The sequence below is a fragment of the Lineus longissimus genome, chromosome 4 (genome assembly GCF_910592395.1).
Source record: "Lineus longissimus chromosome 4, tnLinLong1.2, whole genome shotgun sequence".
Classification (NCBI taxonomy): domain Eukaryota; kingdom Metazoa; phylum Nemertea; class Pilidiophora; order Heteronemertea; family Lineidae; genus Lineus; species Lineus longissimus.
In genome coordinates this window covers 20,991,642-21,012,068 of record NC_088311.1, presented here as the reverse complement: position 1 = coordinate 21,012,068, position 20,427 = coordinate 20,991,642, and the positions used below count along the sequence as shown (strand labels likewise).

The following is a 20,427-nucleotide window of genomic DNA, read 5'->3' as shown; positions in this document are numbered from 1 at the left end:
TGAAAGTAAAAAGTGGAGGTCGGGCTAACGCCCTCTAGTGTGCGCGAATCAAACTAGTATTTGTTGTTCATGAAAACGGTATTTTAGTGTCACTGGCCAGTTTCAATTATATCCCAATACCTTAACTAATCACCTAAATGTGAGATAAATGTATATCTGGAGTATTTCTTCCACTAGAAGCTGATCATTAAGAGATTAAATTGCTCATAAAACAAGAGTGATGAGGAGTGATTCAACGAAGAAAAACCAAATTGACCAAAAAGTTATTACTACATTTTAAGTTTAGTTTCAAATAATAGTTTTTTCTCAAAATTGTGTATGATCTACCAAAGCTGTCGATATAGATGGTATCCAAAATCATTTTACTGAAGCACATACCATAGAACAGTATTTTTATCATTAATCAAGAAAAGTTATATCGACTCTGCGAATCAATCTCCGTGATGGCGGCCAAGGAAGGGAGTCTTCGACTTCCTCATCGTCGTTTAGCAAGAATTCGGTGTCTAAACGATTGCATCAAAGCTTTCAAACATAACCAATCACTTCCTGAGGCCCTTTGCTATGTACCTAAACAAATGGAATTCGTTGGGGCCGCGAATACAACGCTCCAAATGTACATGTCCCCTTCAACTTCAACCTCGAATTTGCTTGCCCCCAAAATATTGACAAGCAGTGGAAGTGCCACTCCCATCCCCAGCACACGTGGTACCCCACTCATTATCTTCGACTCCTCTGTTTGTAAAACAAAAGAGAGTCTGTCGTGTAGAGTGTGGGCATCTGGAGAAGAGTACAGCAACTCGTCCGGGAGGTGGATAAGATTGTTTAAGGTGAGGTGACACTCCTCGGCCATCAACATGAGTATTGACCCCCCCTCCATGTTCCCTGAAAGTAAAAAGTGGAGGTCGGGCTAACGCCCTCTAGTGTGCGCGTATCAAACTAGTATTTGTTGTTCATGAAAACGGTATTTTAGTGTCACTGGCCAGCTTCAATTATATCCCAATACAACCACATGCAAAAGTCTCTTAGTCTGTTTTTTACAGCTTTTAGCAGGGGTTAGCACAAACTCTTACAAATCATTTTAACTGATTTTAGCTCTTCTAATCGGGCATGGAAATCTTTCAGATTTTACCCAGTTGCCGGTATGGGAGGCCAAAAAGTTGCGTCCTGAGATTCAGTATGCACAAGGATCACACTTAAGAGTTGAAATAATAGGGCCCACCTCTGCCTTGCTTATCTCCCTTAAAGATATTGTTTGAAGTTGCGCTATTGCCGCTAAGGCTGGGGATAATAATGTAAAATAACAAGTTCTTTTCAGTATGAAGTTTCTGGTCATAAAGAAACTAGTCTGAGCTTCGAACAAGATGCGTGGGTGTTACTCTATAATGTTGAGAAGAGAGAGGAGCCCATCGCCTTGGTGCCAGTGAATAGCACAAGGAAGGATCCAGTGGAAGAAAAAACAGGCAAAAACTCCTTATCCTTCATCAATAAGCAACCAAGAAAGTTGGAGAAGTTAGTACCATTTGTAAAATGTGGCTGTTGTATACATGTAGAAATTCTCTGTCTGACTTCTTTTCTTGCAAACCAGTAAAAGTACCCCTCTGAAAGTGAGACATTTTCTTTCTTGTCATGTTGTGTTTTAAGTGGAAATGGTAATATGTTGCAGTCTTATTGTCTTTCAAAAGGAACTTATCATTAAGCTTTGGGTAGAAAGAATCCTGACCATGTTTGAAATTCTGCTGAAGTTAATTCAGTTCCACTTTATCTGTTTGTAATTTGCTACTCTGTTATCGAGTGATTCTATTACATGTATTTGTCTATGGACTTCCAGTGCATGAAAAAGGCAGGGCAATAAATAATCTGGGAAGAAAAAATTGAGAGAAGATAAAAGCTTAATAGCTGAAACTCTTTTTGTTTGTTTGTTTCAGTTATGAAGATGTGATAGAATATCAATACAGCTTACACAAAAACCATTTAGATGAGTTGGCCGAACCAGACCCCGCTGCTGTGAAAAGAATCCAGGATCCTCCACAGAACTGGACGACTGACTGTGATACTGAACTAGTCCGCTTCCTCTCGGAACTCACTGAGCCAGAGAATGATAATCTTGGCAGCATAAAAAATTACGTGGAGTCCATCGACGTGTCTTCATTTTGTGTGAGTGGTTGTTCTTTCTCTCTACTGCTTGTGTTTTTCTATTTTGTATATCATTGAGGATCATAGCTGGCAGATAAAATCTACATTTTATGATTGTAAATTTCAACTCCTGGTGATACTTTTTCTTTTGGTTTACAGAGTCACTGGTTGTTTTTTTAAAGGTTTTCTGCTTGGTTGCCAGAAGGGCCAGTTCCTTTGTAGGATGTCTGGTTGTCTGTTCCAATTGAACATTTGCAAAATGATGCAAAAAGTGCATGACATACGTGATAAAGTTAAATCCTGGTGCTGGAGGGTCCAAATGTGACATTATTGTTTTGGACATTGAATTTTGAACTCGTATTGGTGTGACTATTGTACTAAAAGTTTGTTTTGCCAGCATTCTGATTTCGATGTCATCTATTCAGGAAGAATCTGAGAATATAACAGATGAGGATCCCGATACGTACTGGGAGAGTGACGGCAGCCAAGGCCAACACTGGCTGAGGCTGAAGATGAGGAAAGGGACTATAATCAAGTAAGGCACCTAAACATATTGCTCAGAAACCTATGCCAAGTTTTTTTTAAAGCTGAGCTGTTGTTGTTAGGCTTTGAGCTCACGTTGGTGCCAAATGGCCTCTGCGAATGTTGGGGCATTATCGTCAATATAGTTCGATGACATCATACCTTGTGTACCGGAGTGGGAGTTGGCATGTGGGGTCTGTAGATCGCCTAGAGATTGCGCTTGTCAAAATGGAATGTTGAATTCAAATTCTTCGTTCAGGAAAGTCTCGATCTGATGCAGTACAGTCATTTGGTGGCCTGATGAATGACGAATTGTTTCTTCAGAAAACTGTATCTGTGCCTTGATGGGGAGGATGGGAACTACCTACCGTATCATGTGATAGTGATGGGTGGCGAGATTGATGATATGAAGAAATTGAATGACACTTATCTAGATACGTGAGTAAACAGCAAAGTTCCGCAGCATGATGAATCAAAAGATTTACATAAAAACTATTGTCTTGAGCAGAGCAGTGCAGTCTACATGCCTGGTTGTTCCAAACATATTGGTCAACAACTGGCTGTTGTATTTCACTTAGTGTTTAAGGCCCCCACCTTTGGTTATTAAGTTTAAATTTGGTCTATTTTTATTGTCGTTCACTTATTCAAGTTTTTGTTTTTTGCTCGGCAGATCATTTGCTCAAATCCAAGATATGTGTATACTACAAGACATGACAGAACACTACCCCTATATAGAAATACGAATCAAAGAGTGCAAAGGTGAGGAAGGTGAATTTCCATTCTTACTTCTTCTTGTTCAAGACTCACTCATTATCGCTTAAGTGTTTTTCATATCGTTCAGGCCAAAGGTTCCGTATTGAACTCAGGATTGTGACCAGATCACATTTACCAAAAGATAGTGGTGTTGCACAACACTAGATTATCCTCTGGGCAGGCCTAACCAATGCTGTAGAAATGTAGTATAGCTCTTTCATGATGTCAACAAAGCTGGCTGCCCAGGGCTGTGTAACATTACTATTTGTGATCACACTCTTACAGTTCAACCAAAAACCTTTGGCCAGAACTATCTGAAAAGCACTTTCACTGTAGGTGACATGCAAAGGACGACAACTCTGCCACAATGGATGGCAAACACTTGGCATGGATGTTACATTAGCTCACCAGTTTACCAAATGATGTAGCATAATGCATTGTGCGCATCTGCGGAGTTGCCATGAGGTTTATAGCGTCATCACTTTACCGTCCATTGTCGCGTGTTCGCAATCCATTATGGCGGCACTGCATCTCATCTACGAAAGATCTTAACATACAAGATTGAAGCTGTAAGCGGGCACTACGACTCTGAATGCGACTTCATGATTTCCACTTGATGCTTAATAGGTCCAATCATGAATTTCAAAAATCCTTTATACATGTACATGTAGCCTATCAACATGAAGATGTTCGTCAGTCTGGTTAAATCAAAGTTTGTCGCTAGACAACTGTTACGCAATCTCAAAGTAGTGGGAATGTTAAATGATGCGCAAACTCTCAATTTATGACTTTTCCAGCTTCTTTGTATCATGAGATGATCCTTTACCGACTCCAGGACTTCAGGCAGAGGCAGGGGAGCAACAGATTTTAATGTTCTGTTGTAAGGTAAAGAGGTACAGTTATAGCCCTGATACAATTATAGTCCCTCGGTGTAGAAAAGAGCTTGAAGTACACAATGATGCACATACAAGTAGAGGGTATAATTGTACCGGGCCTATGATTTGATATAATTGTACACCTTATCTTATAGTATTATACACTGCTTTCTCATTCATTCTTAGATGGTGGTATTGACGTGCGGGTGCATGGCCTCAAGATCAAATCAAACAAAGAGAGAGACGCTGGCCTCAATATTGACCTGTTTAGTGCAGAGACATTGGTCCGCTACCCAGTATTAGAGAGTTTTACACGGGAGGTTTTATATAGGAGAGCAATACTGCTGCAGAGGTAAGGCAAATTATCCAGTGTTGAGTGTATAGATTAATGCGTCAGTCTATTTTGCAAACCGCAAAATAAATAGACGGAAAGTTTATTTTCAGAAGTATGTGTCGGGCCAGCATTTTTGCTGTCTGTCTCCCTTTGTACTGGTTTCGTGAAAGTGTGAGGACAGGACCTATTGAAACTGCTCAGAAAATTTTCGCTTTAGCCTTTTAATTGCCAGTGAGGAGTGCTTTGTAGATCTTTTACTGTAATCCATTTCAGATTTGTGTCTATATTAGACAGTGTTTTGCCTTATTTACTACCTGCCTGGGATTATTCTCTGGGATCTTTTGCTTCTCTCGATGTAAGTATATCAGTTGGTTTACAAATATGACAGAAATTTTTATTTTGATAACGCCAATCCCCTTTTGAATTCATCTACATCTGTACAAAAACCAAATGGCAAACTCGCGGAAATGTACAACAGAGACTTGTAATGAAATGTTAATAAATCTCGCAGTTGACTTCCTCTCCATCTAGTTGAATTGGGTATTGGCATCGAAACATAAGGTATTCTGCTCAATGCCTTGAGGCCTATAAAGTTGCCTTCATTGGTCTCTGGGAGTAATTTTCATTGAAAAAATAACAAAATCTATCCTCCCTTTAGCGAATGCAGTGTGTGTTGGACTACTGTATTCCATATTAACATCATATGACTTTCTGCTTCCAGGCAGTTCACCAGTTTCTACCTCTTTCTAAGAAGCGTTCAGGCCTTGTAGATACACTCCTCAAGGAATCGGAAAGCGGGTCAGTATGTCGTGACAAAAAGGATATAATTTGATTTCGAACCCATACCGGCCATGTATTTGAAACTAGTACCGTTTTCAAAGAAATCAAAAAAAGAATATTTTTGATTGAATGATTTTCTATTTATTATGATAAGTCGCTTCAGCTCGTCTATGATATTACTACATGTACTATGATATTACTACATGTACTATCATAGTCATGATCTCTGATGTCATGGAAACATGTTTCCATTCTGTACAGCAGGCGGCCAGCAGTGGAAGAGGAGTGCTAAAGGGGGACTATAGGCAGGAGCTATGAGATCAAATTGGTGGGCTTTGGGTGAATAATATGCACAATTAGGGGGGTAGGTCATGTTTGATCCAGCAATGAATTTTGTATGAGTGTGAATATGTTTTCAGTGTGAGATGAGAGAGAGGTCCCAATTGGCAACCTCATGTATCTTATCGTGATTTAATACCTGGCTCCTGCCTGTAGTATCCCTTTAACCAAACAATCGCTGCACTTCGTGTGGTTTAATTAGCAGGAACTCGTATTATACACATGTATAAGGGGTTGGCATTACTCCTCAATCACTGTTGCACTTTTTTCTCCAGGAGACCTAACACTATGCCAAAATTGTTCATTGACCGCCGGGCTGCAACCGAACATAAAGAAGACCCATCACAGGACCCGACTTGTAAAAACACCGTCTTCATGCAAATATACGAGGGACTGAAGCCAAAAAACCATCAGGAGAAGGCTTTAGATTACAGGTTGGCAACCTTTACAGTTCTAGAGTTCTAGTTTAGATTACAGGTTGGCAACCTTTACAGTTCTAGAGGTCTAGTTTAGATTACAGGTTGGCAACCTTTACAGTTCTAGAGTTCTAGTTTAGATTACAGGTTGGCAACCTTTACAGTTCTAGAGTTCTAGTTTAGATTACAGGTTGGCAACCTTTTCAGTTCTAGAGTTCTAGTTCAGATTACAGGTTGGCAACCTTTACAGTTCTAGAGTTCTAGTTTAGATTACAGGTTGGCAACCTTTACAGTTCTAGAGTCCCTCTCTGGCTCTTGTATCATTTAAGTGTGATGATTCAAGAGCACATTCCACTCCACCTGTTGGAAAGATTTCTCATAAAACTTATCATATATTATTTGTACTTTGAATGCAACATATTATGGGCCCAGGGCAACAAGTCAATGGCTTTTTTCTGGGACAAGCAAAGATACTTGCATACAAAAAAACAGAAGTAAAGAAAAAAGTCAGCAACCAAACTTAAACTTTGGTTGTGCGTCATTGTCTGGATCTGCTTTTAGAAAAATTGAAATAGGCGTAGTGTTTTCCCATCATGAGTGCCATCCTCTCTTTATTCAGGTGGTCTGGCCGATACAACCAGTGGTGGGAGTGCAAGTTCCTCGCTGAGGGAATCATAGACCAGGGTGGAGGTTTCAGAGACAGCCTGTCTGATCTCGCAGACGAACTCTGCCCTAGTGCCAGCGATGTGCCTGTTCCTTTACCTTACTTTGTCCGAGCCCCAAATCAGGTAAGAAAGTATTTACATATTCTACAAGGCGGTGTGTAACACATCGAGTACTTGACTGTATACCAGTGTATACTTAGTCAACAAGGCAGTTTAAAAACACACTAGAAAGTTCAAACTGAGAACTCCATCGGTCCTGAGGAAGAAAAAAAATGGTGAAAATGTATACATTTAGCGGCAAAACATTAATCCAGTGATTCCACTGGCACACTTTCCTGCTCTGGTTGCCCTTGGTTCCAATGTGTATTTACTACACTAGGTTCCATTGCTTCCTACGAATGAGGGCTTTGAAAACTAGGGAAGGCTTTAGTTGACAGATTATGCCCCCCCCGCTCAACGAAGTTGAAATGGGGGCATTGTGTTCTGGTCTCTGTTCCCGCGTCTGCGTCTGCGTCTGCGTCCACCTCCGGCCGACTTACAATTTTTGTGGCATGAAGGCTTCGTTTCTGTTAATTGATAGACTCTAAAAGCACAACCCTGAGATGACACAATGAAGTTGCTGTTCTCAGAAATTCTTGTCTCACTGTCTGCTCCCTGTGGCAGAACCCCATGTTCCTGGTCGTTTACATTCAATATGCTATGGTCATAGTCCATGTCAAATGTTTTTATGCAGGCTTTTTTATCTGTTATGTTGTAACAAATGGCAAGTAGATCAAAATACGTTGTTGAAATATCTTTGATCATTTTTACACCCCCTAGCAGGTCTGAATGGTGGGTCATCATCAGAGTCATTTGATTTTCTCTGACTTCGTAGGCAGCAAATCCCCAATTTGCCATGACATAGATGTGCCTGGCACTGCATGTGATTCTGGATGCATCACTACTGATGTTGAACATTCTTTCTGTTATTTTGTGGGAGAGTTTTATTGAACCGTCTTCATTCAAGACGGTCACCATTCGGACTACTCCAACCTTGCTAAGAATGACATATTCATGCTGCAGGTTAACAGCGAATGAAAGCAGTTCACGATAAACAACATCATTTGTAGACTCGATGCTTCTCATGAATCCATTCTCTGGATGAAAGAGTTGCACAGAGCATGTATCCCTGTCCCTTCCCTGTGACAGGACTGCCAGGTTTCCATCAGGGGTGGATGCCATGTCATGCAAAGGGTTATCAAGTTCTTTGAATGTCTGTAGAAGTTTGCATGGAAACTTGTATATGTCAATGGCGTTGCTATCTGCTCCCCCTTTAGATGGCAATGCTACAGCATAATACCCCTTTCCAAGGTTGGCGACACAGGGTATGAACATAGTTGGGTTGTCAGCCTCAAGTTTCTTTTCAAAGATTAGCTCTAATGTTTCATCTCTCTTCGCCTTCTTAGGAACCAACTTTCCCAAGTTGTATTCTTGTAAACTTGGCACAAAATGTGGGAGATTTGGCCAAATATTGTTGTATGGCTGCAAGTAAAGGTCTCTCTTAATGTGCTCTGCCTTCTTGTCTGCCTCATCCATTTCTTTACTTACTGAATACAGTTTCACCAAGTCTGATGAACACGGTTCTGCATCTGACAGTATTCTCTGTGCCTTGACAACCGACTCGTCAATCTCTTTCGTCAAATCAGGAATGTTGTCAAGGCATGCTATAACGTCCAGAATAATGTCGAAGTCTGCCACAATTGCCTTCTTCATGTCTGTCTTTTGTTTGATAATATTTTCAATACATCTATTAGAGTACTCTTCGACAGCAGAGACTACTTGGTCCATCTTGCCAAGAGCCAATGACGTCAGTTCTATCAGCTCTCTTTCACAGAATTTGATATCTCTCGATCGTTTCTTCTTTGCCTCAGTTTTACGCTTTACTTCGTTGATCTTAGTACGAAACACTGCCGTAATTTTCTCAAGCGAATGATCGCCGTGGTCAATTTGGATACACACTGGACACACTGGAGTTGAACAAGTAAAACAGAAACTTGTAATCAAATGTTCATGAATCACGCAGTCGACTTCCCCTCTCTCACTCATCAACTTTAGCGGAGTGAGAATGTGATTCTCCGTAGCCTTGTTATTTTTGTGTAAAATCGTGCAGTCTTTGCATAGATGGAGGTTTCGACACTCCTCACATAAGTGGTCAGCTTCAATATCGATTTTCTTTGTAAAGCGACACATTTTGCATATTGTTTTCTTCCTATCTGTCGTGGCTGTGTCTGTGCCTGTGCCTGGTTCAGAAACTGGCTTATTCTCGACATCAGTTGCCTCAGTGAAGTCCAAAAAACCATCGACACCATCGTCAGGTAGCAGACTCTCAACATGGCATGTCGGGCAGGGAAATCTTTGACTGATTAGGCCCAAGCTCCTCAAGTGTTTGGACAGACATTTCCTGCAGAAGACGTGCTTACATGTAGGAACAACTTTGACGACCGTCTGTGCCTCTAAACATATTGCGCAGGCTGGAGTATCTCTATGTTTACTTGCCATCTCCGTTTCCCAAACAACTGCTGCCAGTCTGAAATAAATACATGTACAGTGGAACCTGCCTTAGCGGACACCTCTCTATTAAGGACAACCACTCAATTAAGGACACTAGGTTTGGTCCCAAATTGGTTGTTTCCATTCAATGTGACCTCTAGACACCTCTCTATTAAGGACAGCACTTGTCAGTCCCAAGGGTGAGATTTTTTGTGATACTTCCAGTTCTAATGACGATTTGGTATACACACAGTTGGCATTAATAGCTACATACCAACAAAACATGACACATTACACTACAGCAGCCCAAGCATCAGTAGCATTAAGCATCCATAAGTCTATCAACCTACCTTTTAGTTTCACTTTGTATTCCGACTGTTCAGTTTATCATACAATACATGTATGCAAGTGCCTTGCATTTCCAGGTGTGTATGGATTCATTGAATCGTGTTATGGATACACTGATTGTCAGTATCAAAAAGTAGAACACCCTCATTTTAACCAGATATAGGACACAACCTAATTTTGACAGCCATGCATTGTGATGGCATTCTTTGGTTAGACTCTTGATTACATTACAGAGAGTGGCCCGTAACTGGCCAATAGTGGTTACACAATGGCCACCTAGCGAGAGCTTATATGTAGGGACAGCGTATATTACAGAGGTTGGTTGTCAATTTTCAGACATGGAATATTTTATTGAATTAAATCTGCTAGTCCACACTAACAATCGAATTTGTGTAATTTATGACTGAAACAGACAACTCATATAAAAAACCAACTGTTAGTGCTAGCAATTTTTTGGCGTCGTTAAAACACTATAACTTATTCCTAACCGAAGATCCTCCCATTACCAAATTCTGGTAAAGGATTACAAAAATAAAATCGTTTAAAATTAGGCCCCCAGCAGTGGCCGCCTCAGCGCCACCATGCGAGGCTTAATGGTATTACGCTTTTGTTTGGCAGGTATGGATTTAAAAAAAATGTTTTTGTAGATAAATCTCTGTGAACTAATTCCATATCAACCGTGGTTGTCAGTGGCATAGTCTTCAAAAGTCCCCCAAGAGACACATCCGTTCTGAGAAAATCAGAGGTTGATGTTGGCTTTGCCGGACCTGCACATGAACCCCCGAGACATTTCCGCTCATTGGCTGAAGTAAGGTGCATAACGCAATGCACCCAAACAGAGCGTCGTTGGCAATAGCATCCTATGCCCAGCATCAGTGTTGTTGTATTTCAGTATTTCATTTTATATTTCAGTCCCACGAGGACTCCAATGTGAACCGTGATGTGTATGTGCCAAACCCAGCCTGCAATGACTTTGTGAAGTACCGATGGATTGGCCAGCTAATGGGTGCTTGCTTCAGAGGGAAAGAAAGTTTGGTAGGTCCTTGTATAGTGTCCAAAGGAGACGAAGATTTGAGATTGTTCTACGGTACCCATTGGTGGGGTCCAATCAAAAAGTCTGGGTACAGGGATGCTCTACACATGTAATTGAGAGTTCCCCCTTGGTGTAGTCACAATCAGCAAGTAGATTTCTATGACATGTGTCTTGTCTAAATTGTGTCTTCTGATGTCATGTTCTTGTTTCGTTCGTTTCCAGGTGATATCCTTGTCTTCGTTCACTTGGAAGCAAATGTCGGGAGAGACGGTCACCTGGTCGCGAGATTTCTCCTGTGTTGATGCTGCTGAGGTAAGCTAGTGTAGGGATGGAGTAGTAGCAGTAGTTTATTAGAGGCAGTACTCAACTGGGCCATCACTTCATACGTAAATGATGTATCAAATTGAGATTAGTACTTGAAGTTGGTGCCAATCACCTCTTGTATTGTACATTTTTGCACAGTTGAACCCCCCTTAGCGGACACCTCTATATCAAGGACACTAGTTTTGGTTCCAAATTGGTTTCCATTCAAATTGACTTCTGTAATAAGGACACCTCTCTATTAAAGGACAGCACTTGTCAGTCCCAAGGGTGTCCTTAATAGAGAGGTTCTACTGTACTTTTGAAAATTACCATCATGAAATAGGGGTTCTTTTCTTTCAAGGTCAAGTTAATTGACACGATGGAGTCGATGGACAAGGACACGTTTGACGCCCACCTCGCGGACGACCTCACCTGGTCCATCGTGCGTAGTGATGGTGTGACGATCCCCCTCAAAGAGAATGGTGCAAATGTGAAGGTGACGTTTGACGATCGCCTGGAGTACATCAGACTGGTGCAGGACGCCAGGATGAACGAATCAAATGAGCAGGTAGGAAAGATTTTCTTCTTCTAGGTTTTGTGGTTTTGGGCACTTCTACATATCACTGGGGTTCTATCATAGTGCCATCGATGCAGTGGTGGATCCCAAAATTTGGGAAAGTGGGAGGGGCACAGCCCTACCTAGGATGCGATTTCAGAAACGAGAGAGTATCTCAGAAACGGTGGGAGCGCTCATGGTCAAAGTGAAAGTTTGAATGGATTAAAATGGCAGGACACGATGTAGAGATTCATTTGAGGTAGGTTTAATAAAATTCGTTGAAAACCTTTCAAATATGAGCAGTACAATCAATTTTTGAACCTCTAGTAGCAGACTTTAGTTCGGGAACTGCAGCTATGGTTCATGCCTAGACAAAGTGTGTCATATAATCTCATTGAGTGAACATAGGTGAAGCTGGGGAAGGGTCCTTTTCCAAAAATACAATGCATATATTTGGTAAGTTGTGACTCGCTCTACCAAAACTAGGCGCTTGTCGCATCTGAACTTGACAGGTTGATACGGACTTGTTGTTCATTTCCCTATTGTAGACCTTTTGTGAAATCTATTACAAACTGATTTGGTCACATTTCACAAAAGGTCTACAATAGGGAAATGAACAACAAGTCCGTATCAACCTGGCAAGTTCAGATGCGACAAGCGCCTAGTTTTGGTAGAGCGGGTCACAGTTATGACATCTTAGGCCAGGTTAACTTACATGTCATTTGATTCAGGTTGTTACTTGTCACTGTTCAGTTGTCACTTGTCATCAGCATTCAGTAGTTGACTTTAGACTTGAAAACATGTCGTGACATGTCAAGAGTTTGAGAAGTGACATCATGAATCATATGTAGCCCCCACCTTTGGAAATGACTTGTTTGCTCTGCATGTAACAAAAGTTACGTGTAAAAATATGAACACTGTATTATGCTTGCCTAAAGGGACTTTCCTTTTCAACTGCGTGTGGTACCCCAAACCCCCCTGGCTATGCCTGTGGTGAAATATTTTTACTTCATGCATCTCCGACACAGAAGCCTATTCCGTTTCTTCTTGAGCCAATAACACATTATAAAAACCAGTACAGAAACTACAGAGATATTTAGCAGGAAACCAGAACTAAAAGGTGTCTCATGCTCGTCTTCATTTGGTTCCGCCCTGTAGCTTCGGCGATCTCGTTCCATCCAAAAACTCTCCGCCACTTTCTTCCCCTTGTGATGGTCGAGGATAAGCTGCCACACGCGTTTCATCATCACAGATTCTTGGCCGGGAAAATCATAGTCGAGCACACCGATCATGACCTCGCTATTGAAGTAATTGTCAGCCGTGAAATATTTCATGACGGTCGGGTTGTTGCGTATCCCGGCAAACGTTTTAAAGGAATCGTGGAATGTTAGGCCCAACTTTTCCGCCAGGACACCGATCCATGCATCGTCTGGCATGAAGCTTGGCGTATCCCATGACATTGCATACAGTTTCCTGATCACATCTGATGGGACTATGTAAGTAGTTCCTGAGCAGTAATTTGGCCATGCGTTGCCGCTATATTTTTTAACACTGACACCATACTTTGGATGCTCATGATGTACTTTAGTGCAGCAGGGATACAGGTGGCACAGTACAAATCTATTGTTTATTTCTCTCTTGTTTGTCCTAAGCATGGAATATTCCAAAAATGGCACTAATTTGAACACATCGATGACAACCTCGTCGCTTCCCACTAATACAAATTTGGCGTGCGGGCAGTATAACCACGCCCATTTAAATGCCATGACGTCCTTTAACGTAAGGTTCCCGTACGTGTCTTTGAAGTCCTCCTGAACAACGTCACCGTATCGGCGACTCTCATCCTCAATCCCACGCTGGTCTTTCTTGTCTTCCGTCACACCGAACAGAAACACCAAAATCACCTGATGGTTTGGGAAGTTTCTCTGATTAGCCCAGGTCTGCCGTATAGCCTGTCGGCGATCCGCTTGCGAGTATATTGTGCGTATCAAAATCAAGAGATAAATGTCGGGTTGGTTCAAGCAGAGTTTCGGTTCGTTGATTAAGAATGTGTAATTATGGGGATTGCTGTTCAGTGGCGCTGTGAAGAACGACTCCGGTATAGCAGATTTTTCCCGATCTCTTGGCTTTGGTGGGATGGGTGGCGGCCTTATCAGTCTTCCTTTTGCATTTCTCATTCTGTACTGAGCAATCTCCAGCAAGTCGCTTAAGACTGGTTGACCTGAAATTGCAATTAAAGGAAATCAGTGTGAGGTGACTGAGATACTGAGTTTAAAAATAGATGTAAAATACTCTCAAAGTGTTGTGATTTCAAACCTTGGTTAGGTCACCATTTTGTCTCTCACAACTTGAGCTCAAGTAATGTACAATTAGCTCAAGGAGGAAGCCTGAAGTCTGTCGCCTCAGGTCTCTCTTTATCCTTAAGCTCTTTTAATCTGCTAGTGACAGTTTCAAACACTTTCCTGGTACCCCCCCCCCCCCCCGGGTGATCTTTGAAAGAGTCTCATGCTTACCTATCCAGCAGATCATTGCAGTGACAAGCAGGCCGGCATCATGGCAGATTTTCATTGTCGCAATGTGGATTGTGCTCTCTGAGAAAACAGGAAGAACATGACCCATTGAATTACAATGTTTCTATCATTAAAGCTAAAGCGCTGCGGAAATGAGTGATTTTTGTTGCTGCAACCTGCAACGGAATCATGACAAAGATTGTATGTAGTGTGAATGCGGCTGTCCATTGGTTGAATAGCATTCACTTGTTATTTTAGCAAGGCTCCTTGCAGCTTGACTAAAATCACTAGTTTGCGCAACAAAACATGCATTTGAAATTCCTAAGTTATTTAAAAGAAAATCTATAATGCATGCCTCAAAAGGACGCTCAAAATGATTAGCAGTGGGTATTATCTATTATATCATCCCCTAGTTGTGATAGTGGCAGATATCTATATTCACGTTATCTACAATGATGTTTACATTTATAGATTGATAGGTTTGTACCTGTCAGCTTGTAGAAGATCACGTGGGGCTGGTAATATTCACTAGGACGAATTATCCCCCAGGCTGTCTCTGAGATAGCATGTGCTATTTGGCTACCACTTTTAATGAAGATTTCGAACTTAATCCCCCAGTCCCCCTCCCCTCAGCAGGGCTGTTATATGACTTTGATCGAAATGAACTACCCTGCTGCATATCATGAAGAATATTTTTTTACTGGAACATGTGTATGTACACATTGTACTCTTATCTACGTAAGTGTATGTCAATAGACCTTACCACTGTCAAAATCATTTGGGGGAGCTCCGCTGTCCTCTCAAAATAATTTGAGTGTGTGTCTGAGAGCATAATCTACTGCATTAACACATTGCCATTGAATAGTCGTTCCATGCACAGAGTGGCATTATGCACAGGTCCCGCCACAGTTCTTTGTGCTCATGGCTTGATACAAATGTAACAATGTGATTCGTGACTCAATTGATTATTGTTCCCTATGTTAACTGAGCGTGGCGCCATTGTGCTAATCTGCCTGTGTGGTGTACAGTATGTCACAAAAAGATTAACTGGGAATCACCACTTGGTGTTGTAACTGTCTAATACCTTGATTGATCTCACAGTTTGTATTGAGTTAAATCTCAGTTGGCAGAAGCAATGAATTGTCCTTATTTCATGTAAAAAATTTTGTGTTCAGAACTCAGGGTCATGTGTCAGAGGAAACCAGAGGCAGAGACCCTGAAAGAAAACTTCACTGTCAGAGAGAGTTGCTATTTCCCCCATTCAAGGAATTTATCCAATGCAGGATCAGATAAATGCTGACCACAGGTACTGACATTTGTGACCGGCCATGACAAAACAGGTCGCATGTCGCTCTGAGCTTGACAGGTTGAGACAGACTGGTTGTTCATTTCACCATTGTCTGCCTTTTGTAAAATCGGGGCATATCAATTTCTTCTATTATGTCCTGGTGTCATTTTAGGCTCATCTTCTGTGCGACATGCGACTCATTTTGTCGTGGTGGGTCACATTTTTGCTAGAACTTGAAATCCTGAAGCAATTAGAACTTCTTCAAAAGTAAGAATGCCCATTTCAAACCTGGGAGGTTGTTCTCCAGAAAACAAAGAATTGACTCCCACCCTTGAAATTGGCGTACCTTTCATTTTCAAAGTGATCTAATTGCTTTAGGATAATATGGTGGTGCCTATTGTCAGCCCTTGAACCTTATCCACAACCATATAGGTGACAAGCTCAGCTTATAATTCTTAACTACTGTGCCTATGTAACTGATTGGATAATGATCTACTTTCAGACAAAGGCAATGCGGCAAGGCCTGTTAGAGGTGGTCCCTGAAGCAGTCTTACAACTACTGACCTGGCAGGAGCTGGAGAAACGAGTTTGTGGTGATTCTGACATCACTGTTGAAGCCTTGATGAGATCAAGTGAGTCATTTCAAAGATTTTGTGATCGTTGGGCCATTGGGTGCTCCCTTGGACTCGGTGATCACTGGTGTCAGTCCCTCCTCTGTTCATGGCAGATGAGCACAACTAAACTTCGCAGTTTAATGGTTACCCATTTGCACCACCATTTTGGCTAGAACTTGATATACTCATTTGATACCACTTATGATCGTCAAAGGATAAAAACAACGTTATAATAAATCTTTGAGCATTTGTTATTGTATGTTTCAGCCCACTATGAGGATCTTGAGTCAACCGATACAAGGGTGAAATACCTCTGGTCCGCAATGGGCAATTTCTGCAATGAGGACCGCAGTCGCTTCCTGCGATTTGTAACTGGGCGACGGAGACTCCCAGCCTCGCTTTACATGTGTCCTGTGGCTGATAGGTAAGTTTTTCATTACTTTTTGGGGTGATATTATTTTGAGAAAGGATCATGGATTGAGAACTAAAACTGATAAGCTGGGAGTGCAATGATTGACGGGTTTCTCTCCAGGAGAATACTCAAGTGAATAGGTCTTAATGCTAAATTTCAGGACATTTCTTCTTGGAATAAGTTTCAATTAAGAAATTATTAACCTGACTAAAATCTCAAGCTTCTTTTCTCCCTTAACTCTTTCTCTGCCAGGTCCGGAAACGCCGACAGGCTATGGCTGGCCAGCAACTTGTGTAGTTCCAAATGCTTAGAAATGGAAAAAAGAATGTGTTATTATTATCCCATTGTTTTATCCTGTGCATCAACTCTTCATCTTTACATTCAATTTCAAAAGCTTTATCGGATTATTTTCAGCGAGTCCATTGATTCCTTACCCGAGTCATCCACATGTTCGAACACCCTCTTCCTTCCAAATTATTCAAGGTAAGTTGATGTCTAAGAGAATCAGTCCACTGGACTTAAAGGGGGACTGCAGGCAGGATCTAGGGGGACTGGTTGTATTCTGGTGACCAATAGGCAGAGTTAAGGAACTGGATCGTGTTTGATTCAGCGATAAATGTATTCCTCACACAAGCATGTTCAGTTGGATGCACTCTGAGAAAGGGGAGACCTCTGTTGGTGACTCTGTGCAACTTACTCTGTCCCACCTGGCTTCTGCATGTAGTCTTCCTTTAGGCCCTAACTGAGAAACTAAAATAAAGTTAAATTCAAGTTTAGGACTTGAACCTGTTTGAAACGACCAGGCCCTGGAATGGAGGAAATGCAAGATAATATCCTCTGTGGATGATTTTGTTTCAGTCATTTGTGCATGATTACTTTCACATTTCTGCTCTTTCTTTACAGTGCCAAAGCAGCTGAAGAAAAACTTCGCTATGCTGTCTACAATTGTATTGCAATCGATGCTGACATGAGCCATTTGGACGAATGGTAGGACATTCAGGGTGGATCGAGAATTGCAAGAAGAGGTGCTCGAGGATAGATTTCCTGAACATTTCATCGATGGCCATCTCAACTTTGAAGAAATTGATAGGGCATCCTAAATTGTGGTTGCCTGTGATTCTTCATAATTGCTCACTTATTTCCCACCAATTGGGACTGCATTGTAGATTTGTAATTTTTGACCCCACAACCAATCCTGTAGTAAGTTGTATCAAGAACTATGATTAAAAGCCTGTAAGTTGTAAGCAAAATCTATCGTTCTGTCTGACAGAAAAACTCTTTTCTGTTCTCAGGGGCTATAGGCTTGTTGATTCTAATGTAGAATGCTGCAGTACCCTCCACCAATTATTAAAGTTTTCAGTTGAACCTATTTTTCATTGCTTTTCATTGTAGTGGGGGACAGAATTCACATTTTGAAACTCGCCTATGTCTGGCGAGACAATTTCAAGGCACTACACAAGAGTGGACAGGGATACAATTTCATGTTAACAATGGAGACAAAATGACCCTTATGAAAAAAAAGTATACTGGGTGGTGTGCATCGTGTACCGGTGCTTGGCTTTGAGAAGTTGTCATACAACTTTCAAGTATACCTGTAGCAAAAGTATTTAATTTATTTGCAGGGGTGTGTTGGCATAAATGAAACGCTGTTTGATTTATGAAACGCTGTTTGATTTATGAAACGCTGTTTGATTTATGAAACGCTGTTTGATTTATGCATAGTATTTTATTGCTATGCAATAGATGGGACAATGCACTGGGAATCCTGAACAGAGCTATCATAACTGTAATTTGTTGCCTTGAGATATTGGGTGATATGGATAAAAACTAGTATTATACATTTACTCCAGTTTTGTACAGAAAGGTCTTGTGTAAATGTATTCCAATCTTTCAGTAAAAGCATTTGCTAGTCTGTATTCATATCCCCAGTACCAAGAAATCATTTTTATTTACCTCTGAACGAGGACTGAAGTCTGTAAATTATTTCAAGGAAATTTTCTTTGTATATACTTCGGACTTTTTGCTTAATAATTTATATGCAAACCATAAAACACGCTACCAGATTTTCGAATAAAGGCTGTTAAATTGTTGATATTATTGTACGTCTAATGTTTTTACCTGTTGTGTAAACAGCACACTTTGCTGTTGCTGAGATGAGAGAACTCGAGATGGTTCCCGTATCGTGGATGGTTGTGACCAATGTCTGTCTTCTGTCCATTCAGTTTGGTTGTGACAGTTGCATTCCTATTAGTGGTTGTGACTCTACCTTATTCGTGATCAGTTGAAATGTTACACTTAGAAAGAAGCCTTCCTGTGGACTGTATGGTTGTGAAGCTATCAAAGTAAATGGAATTGTAGCAGTAGCCTGTCTTGAACCTGTGCAATTGTCACAATGTCTGTTATGCAAACAATCACTGTATCTATAAAGGTTCTTGGGTACAATATGAATAAAAAAGCTTTTACTAAAAATTGCGTATACATTTGTACACTGCCTCTAAGTAAAAGTACTAGTCATTGGGGATGCAGGCTTTCCCATGACATACATCATCTAAAGGGTTGTGACAGTCATAAGTGTGATGACTTGGTACCTTCCCTTGGCCTGCACATTTGTGCAACTGTCTTCTATGTGATCAATTGTGTTGTGAAAGTAGCCTCTCCTCCATGGCTGTGATAATGTCTTCAGGGCAATCTGTTGGTAGCACTTGCTTCGGCTCCCTTGGCATTGCCGGTTGTGACTAATCAATTGGGTTGTGAAAGTAGCCTGTCCTCCATGGCTGTGATAATGTCTTCAGGGCGATCTGCTGGTAGTACTTGCTTCAGCTCCCTTGGCATTGTCGGTTGTGACTAATCAATTGGGTTGTGAAAGTAGCCTGTCAGCGGCTATCATGGTTTTCATGATGTCTTCAGAGAGTAATAACTTGGTGGCACTTGCCTCAGCTTCCACATCATTGAAAATTGTGACATTGTCTTCAGTGTAGTCTATTGGGTTGTTAAAGTAAATAGTTTGCAACCATTATGCTTGTGATTATGTATGTCTTCAGAGTGATCTATTGGTGACAGTTACGTCATCTTCAAAGACATTAACAGTTGCATCACTGTCTTTGATGTAATCCACTGGGCTGTAAAGCTGGCTGCACCTCTGTCCTATCAGCACTGTGATAGAGATGAGACAGCCACAACCAGCCCGATTATGTCTCACTGCCTGCCCCTCCGTCCTCTCAGCACAGTGATAGAGATGAGACAGCCAGAACCAGCCCGATTATGTCCTGCTGGCTGCACCTCTGTCCTATCAGCACTGTGATCGAGATGAGACAGCCAGAACCAGCCCGATTATGTCCTGCTGGCTGTACCTCTGTCCTCTCAGCACAGTGATAGAAATGAGACAGCCAGAACCAGCCCAATTATGTCCTGCTGGCTGCACCTCTGTCCTCTCAGCACAGTGATAGAAATGAGACAGCCAGAACCAGCCCAATTATGTCCTGCTGGCTGCACCTCTGTCCTCTCAGCACAGTGATAGAAATGAGACAGCCAGAACCAGCCCAATTATGTCCTGCTGGCTGCTCCTCCGCCCTCTCAGCACAGTGATAGAGATGAGACAGCCACAACCAGCCCGCTTGTGTCCTGCTGGCTGACCCTCCGCCCTCTCAGCACAGTGATCGAGATGAGACAGCCACAACCAGCCCGATTATGTCCTATTGGCTGCCCCTCCGCTCCCTCGGCACAGTGATAGAGACGTGACAGCCACAACCAGCCCGATTATGTCTCGCTGCCTGCCCCTTCGTCCTCACAGCATAGTGATAGAAATGAGACAGCCAGAACCAGCCCGATTATGTCTTATTGGCTGCCCCTCCGCTCCCTCGGCACAGTGATAGAGATGAGACAGTCACAACCAGCCTGATTATGTCTCGCTGCCTGCCCCGCCGTCCTCTCAGCACAGTGATAGAGATGAGACAGCCAGAACCAGCACGGTTATGTCTCGCTGCCTGCCCTTCTGCCCTCTCAGCACAGTGATAGAGA

At 41.8% G+C, this 20,427-nt stretch overlaps 3 protein-coding genes across 5 annotated transcripts; 1 reads left to right on the top strand and 2 right to left on the bottom strand.

The window, feature by feature from the left end:
- Positions 1-443: 443 nt before the first annotated feature.
- LOC135486639 (E3 ubiquitin-protein ligase HECTD3-like) lies at positions 444-18,860 on the top strand. Of its 2 annotated transcripts, none has more exons than XM_064769591.1 (18): positions 444-827; positions 1,316-1,509; positions 1,926-2,154; positions 2,559-2,668; positions 2,980-3,093; positions 3,326-3,414; positions 4,470-4,635; positions 4,891-4,972; positions 5,339-5,415; positions 6,012-6,170; positions 6,772-6,940; positions 10,607-10,729; positions 10,950-11,039; positions 11,392-11,598; positions 15,887-16,016; positions 16,266-16,422; positions 16,825-16,893; positions 17,314-18,860. In XM_064769591.1, exons 1-18 carry the CDS (start codon positions 444-446, stop codon positions 17,399-17,401), a joined length of 2,637 nt encoding a protein of 878 aa, XP_064625661.1. In that variant the 3' UTR covers positions 17,402-18,860. The 2 variants fall into 2 exon arrangements, with proteins under 2 accessions (XP_064625661.1, XP_064625660.1); XM_064769590.1 differs by having other exon boundaries at positions 3,326-3,423.
- LOC135486640 (uncharacterized) lies at positions 6,934-9,800 on the bottom strand. The gene is made up of 2 exons (XM_064769592.1): positions 9,697-9,800; positions 6,934-9,383 (listed from the first exon to the last, which is right to left on the bottom strand). The coding sequence occupies exon 2, from the start codon at positions 9,353-9,355 to the stop codon at positions 7,271-7,273; it is 2,085 nt and encodes a 694-aa protein (XP_064625662.1). The 5' UTR covers positions 9,356-9,383; positions 9,697-9,800; the 3' UTR covers positions 6,934-7,270.
- LOC135486641 (beta-1,3-galactosyltransferase 5-like) lies at positions 11,729-15,019 on the bottom strand. 2 transcript variants are annotated; one of them, XM_064769593.1, is made up of 3 exons: positions 14,860-15,019; positions 14,100-14,177; positions 11,729-13,807 (listed from the first exon to the last, which is right to left on the bottom strand). In XM_064769593.1, the coding sequence occupies exons 2-3, from the start codon at positions 14,152-14,154 to the stop codon at positions 12,591-12,593; spliced, it is 1,272 nt and encodes a 423-aa protein (XP_064625663.1). In that variant the 5' UTR covers positions 14,155-14,177; positions 14,860-15,019; the 3' UTR covers positions 11,729-12,590. The 2 variants fall into 2 exon arrangements, with proteins under 2 accessions (XP_064625663.1, XP_064625665.1); XM_064769595.1 differs by lacking the exon at positions 14,860-15,019 and having other exon boundaries at positions 14,100-14,196.
- Positions 18,861-20,427: the final 1,567 nt, after the last annotated feature.

What these genes read in the sequence shown, in the direction of transcription:
- LOC135486641 (XM_064769593.1), bottom strand. Translation starts at nt 14,154, where the DNA reads ATGAAAATCTGCCATGATGCCGGCCTGCTTGTCACTGCAATGATCTGC. An exon ending in TGCAATGATCTGCTGGATAG is followed by an intron (nt 13,808 to 14,099) that starts GTAAGCATGAGA and finishes TTGCAATTTCAG; the next exon opens with GTCAACCAGTCTTAAGCGAC.
- LOC135486640 (XM_064769592.1), bottom strand. Translation starts at nt 9,355, where the DNA reads ATGGCAAGTAAACATAGAGATACTCCAGCCTGCGCAATATGTTTAGAG.
- LOC135486639 (XM_064769590.1), top strand. Translation starts at nt 444, where the DNA reads ATGGCGGCCAAGGAAGGGAGTCTTCGACTTCCTCATCGTCGTTTAGCA. An exon ending in AGAGCAATACTGCTGCAGAG is followed by an intron (nt 4,636 to 4,890) that starts GTAAGGCAAATT and finishes AATCCATTTCAG; the next exon opens with ATTTGTGTCTATATTAGACA. An exon ending in GATCTTTTGCTTCTCTCGAT is followed by an intron (nt 4,973 to 5,338) that starts GTAAGTATATCA and finishes TTCTGCTTCCAG; the next exon opens with GCAGTTCACCAGTTTCTACC.